The sequence below is a fragment of the Vespa velutina genome, chromosome 10, assembly GCF_912470025.1.
Source record: "Vespa velutina chromosome 10, iVesVel2.1, whole genome shotgun sequence".
NCBI lineage: Eukaryota > Metazoa > Arthropoda > Insecta > Hymenoptera > Vespidae > Vespa > Vespa velutina.
In genome coordinates this window covers 2655217-2660216 of record NC_062197.1, presented here as the reverse complement: position 1 = coordinate 2660216, position 5000 = coordinate 2655217, and the positions used below count along the sequence as shown (strand labels likewise).

General features: G+C 31.3%; 1 protein-coding gene across 1 annotated transcript in view; it reads left to right on the top strand.

Annotated features, from left to right (window-relative positions):
* LOC124952240 (zinc finger protein 768) overlaps positions 1-4425 on the top strand; it is an 11074-nt gene extending 6649 nt beyond the window's left edge. The window contains exons 3-6 of the mRNA XM_047501788.1: positions 2760-2986; positions 3125-3417; positions 3505-3808; positions 3903-4425. Of these exons, the coding sequence (XP_047357744.1) occupies positions 2760-2986; positions 3125-3417; positions 3505-3808; positions 3903-4182 (1104 nt within the window). The 3' untranslated portion in view covers positions 4183-4425. The remainder of the gene's footprint in view (positions 1-2759; positions 2987-3124; positions 3418-3504; positions 3809-3902) is intronic.
* The last annotated feature ends 575 nt before the right edge of the window (positions 4426-5000 follow it).

Sequence of the window (5000 nt, the reverse complement as noted above, 5' to 3'; positions counted from 1 at the left end):
TTCGAGCAATAAATAATTATTATTTACAACGCAATTTTTGGTATCGTTTCTTTTTTTTTTTTTTTTTTATCGATCATTTCGTTGATCTCACTTTCAAATATTTTATTTCGAAATTATATCGATCGATAAATATATATTGGGGAGCTTTATATATTTTCCTTTATTTTTCTTTTTTTGTGAATAAGGCATTCTATTGGTTAGTTTACTTTTAATCAATGACCAATCATGAATGAATATCATAACATGTAGAATATAAAATTCGATCAATGAATAATTATCATTATTTACAATGATATTTTTATGATTGTTGGTATCGATCGTTTCTGTTTTTCTTTTTTTTTTCTTTCTTTTTTTTTTTTTTTTTTTTTTATTTCTTGTTGAATCATTTTGTTAATCTCTCGTTGATTAAAACTTTCGAAAGATTTCTTTACTCTATCGAAATTACGTCGATCGATGAAACGAAGTATAGGACGATTAAAAAAAAAAGAAAAAGAAATAAATAAAAAAAAAAATTCCTTTTATTGGAATTATCCTTTATTTATTTATTTATTTATTTAATTTTTTTTTTTTTTTTTTTTTTTTTTTTTTTTTCAAGAAGATACATCCTATAGGTTAGTTCATTTCTGACCAATGACCAATCAACGCGCGAAGTATGTAGAATTCGAACAATGAATAATTGTTATTTCGTTATTTTTCCGTGTCATCATTTAATATCAAAAGGTTCCTTCATATGCGTTACGAGAAAAGATTAAGTTCGAAGTTTATTCGAAAGAGGCGCGGAAAAAATGTTTGACCCTGTATGTATGTATGTATGATGTATGATATATGTATGTACGTGTACGGTGTACTGTGCGTCTGTCACGAGGGTTGGAGGGTGGGGATTCACCTTCTTCACCTCCTGCATCTCCTCCCCGTCTTTCTTTTCGGTCATCGTTCTTTTCCCGAGGACCTTGACGGCGTACACAAGCAAAGTCACCGTGTATATATAATAATATATATCGGGACAACCACGACGCGCGGTTCTTGACTTTTTTTTTTTCTTGGTTAAACTCTTATCGATCCGTGAGATAGAGAGAGAGAGAAACAATCATTTCTTGTTTCTACTTAGCGAATTTATCATTGACATTCGTCGATTAATATACTTATTATATAGAGTAATTTATTTCAATTTTGTCAAAGGGATTATTTATTTATATATGTATATATGTATGTAAGTGTGTGTGTGTGTGTATCTGTATATGTTTGTATGTTTGTATGTATGTATGTATGTATGTATGTATGTATGTACGATCGAAAATTATATTGCGTTTAAATTATAAAAGAAAATATTTTATTATATTTTTATATTCTTGTTTTTTTCTACTTCTACTCTGCTAAGCTGACACGTATATGTATCACGTAGATCGATTTGTTTTGAATTATAAGAGAGCGAAAGAGAGGGATAGATGGTGAGATAGATGGAGAGAGAGAGAGGGAGAGAGAGAGAGAGAGAGAGAGAGAGAGAGAGAGAGAAATATTATGTTATATTTTTAAACGTTAGAAAAGGATATAAAAAATATTAATGAACGATTTTTTTTAATTCTCGAATTTGAGGAATTCTTTTTTCTTTCTTTTTTCATCCTTTTTTTTTTCTTTTTATTTTTTTTAAATCAATATTTGTATATTAGCTTATAAAGATTGATTTGATTCACGTTGTACATCGATCGTTCAAGCGGAATTTTCAAACGTTGTAAAGTTTCATTTCGTAGGTTGGCATTGGTTTTTCATGTTTCATCGTTATGTTTTTATTCGGGATCGTTAAAAAAATTATTAACCGGAGAGTCGTTAGATCCGCCGAGATTTATATTAAACGAGAAAGATATCAGCGTCATATATATATATATATATATATATATATATATATATATATATATATATATATATATATTTTATTTCTTTTCTCTTTTTTCGTTGGTAAAATAACGAATCGTTGCGAGTACTGAATTTAACCTCACCACCACCCATACGTAGTCTCTACGTTTCTTTTTTTTTTTTTTTTTACGATTATTATTATTATAGAAATGTCTCGTATTGTGTTATTGGCGGGATATTTTTAGTGGAACATTGAAGACGACGTGAGTTCGCTTTTATTGTTCAACGTCACGAGATATCACGTTGGGATCGAGAAACAATTGGATTAGCGTTTTATGATATTTAACACGTATTTTTATTTTATCCAACGAACAATATTATATATAATATTTTTACTTTATGTTAATGTCATCGCGATAAAATTTTAATATTCTCTTAGAATTATAATTATTTAATATATTGATACGTATATTGATGCATTAAAAGAAATTTACATTTTTGAGCAAGAATTTTTTCTTTCTTTCTTTCTTTTTTTCTTTTCTTTTTCTTTTCATGAAATTTTTATTTCTCGCTCGATACAATATCATGATTCTTTATTTATTTATTTTTTTTTTCCCCATGAAATAACTAATAAAATTAATTTGATAAATCATCTTTCTCTCTCTCTCTCTCACTCACACACACGCACTCTCTCTCTCTCTCTCTCTCTCTCTCTCTCTATTTATATCTCTATGTCTAATATACAAATGACGTTTAATACATATGATATATGTCGATAGAAGAATCGATTCTTTTTATATTATTTATTTTATTTATTTATTTTTAATTTTTATTTATTTATTTATTTATTATTTTATTTATTTTTATGTAAAAAATAATAAAGTTAATTTATTAATACATTGATATAGAGTAACGATAAGGACAAGATGTCGAACGGTGGTCAACAACAAAGAACGGCGTACGTTGAGGCCCATGCTGCAGTTCAACAGCACATGGCACAACAAGCAGCCCAGGCAAGACTGGCTGGTCCTGGACCACCTACCAACCCACAGGCTCCTAATCCTACTTTCACCCTACCTGACGATGGTCTTGGTTATGACGACGGTGTACGTGTACTTCGTTCTATCGGCACTTGGTAAGTTATGATGCCTTAGTAATTTTATTAAATATTGTTTATATATATATATATATATATATATATATATAAACAATGATGAATATCGATGATGATCGTTAAATCATTGAATCATGATCATTGTTAATTTTTATTTAGGTCACCTGATTATTCGGCAGCAATGAGACCAGGCGGTGTAATGCCAGCATTTCCAGGATCAACCGAACAACAATTTGCTAGTTCTAGAGCACCATCGATCAATCAGCCTCTTCGAACGACTAACAACGTTGGAATACGTCCTGGATCAGTATCAAAAGCTACAAATACCGGGGAACCGAATACAAAGGCATTCGCTTGTACCGTATGTGGAAAAGGTTTGGCACGTAAGGATAAACTCGTCATTCATATGCGTATACACACCGGAGAGAAGCCTTATTCCTGCGAGGTTTGCGGTTAGTAATTGGAACAATGAACATTATCATTCTGTACGTACAAATAAATCGTATATACCAATCAATATCTTGATGGATTTATTGCAGGTAAAGCGTTCGCGCGTAGAGACAAGTTGGTAATACATATGAACAAGCTCAGACATAGGCCTGGAGTTACGCCACTTTCCACTCCTACGGCACCAAGTACGGATCAACAGCAACAACAACAACAACAACAACAACAACAGCAACAACAACAGCAGCAAGCGTCGCAGCAACAACAACAACAACAACAGCAACAACCACCTCGTCAAGATACCATTCATAAGCTAAAAGAGGAGCCTGTTAGTTGGGCATGCGAATTATGCGGAAGAGCGTTGGCTACGCGTGACGAGTGGATGCAACATGCACGGTAAATTCTCAAGGAATATTAAAAAAGATAAATGGGAAATATATCAAGTATATAATGTTTATAATATTAATATCATTGTAAATCCTTCTTTCAGATCACATTTAGAAGCATCAGCACCGCCACAGCACGCGGCTCCTTATTTTCCTGGCTCGGCACCGCCGCCACAGCCGTACGCATCGGAAAGGCATTTTTGTCTTATGTGTCGTACTGATTTCACGGATAAAGCGGAATTCATGTTTCATGTACGCTCACATTTTGAGCCACATGCCAGCCAACAAACGCAACAGCACTCCAGTGGAAAACAAGGAAGTGACCCGGCAACCGCTGAACTGATTGCTCGTGGTCTGGTTGATCCCTCGGGATTATGCAGCTAGAACTACATCTCCTCATGTCATTATTTTACCGTCGATCCGTGTCTTACCATAGTACAAGTTCTCCATTGAATCTCGACCAGGACTCGTGCATAGATTTTCATGCGTATTGTGATTATAATGAATGTATACATACATACATACATACATACATACATACATACATAGATACATACATACATACATACATACATACATACATACATAGATACATACATACATACATACATACATACATACATACATACATACATACATATATACATACATACATATATACATACACACATACATACGTACATACATACATACATACATACATACATGCATACATGCATACATACATACATACATACATACATACATACATACATACATACATACATACATACATACATACGTACATATATACATACATACATACATACATACATACATATATACATATATACATACGTACATACATACAAACATATATACATACATATATATATATACATACATAAATATATATATACATATATACATACATATATATATATACATACATATATATATACACATTTATTTATATATATATGTGTATGTATAGAAATGTATGTATGTATGTATATGTAACAATCTTATCGAGAATGGACAAATTGCGGTGCCGTATTCGGTAACAGTGATTAATTTTCTCTGATTTTCTTTTTTTTTTTTTTTTTCTTTTTTTTTAATTATTATTATTATTTTTTATTTTATTTTTTATTTTTATCAACTAGACATAAATACGATAACTTCGTTCGCAATTATCTATGCAGGCACCACTGCAAATCCATTAA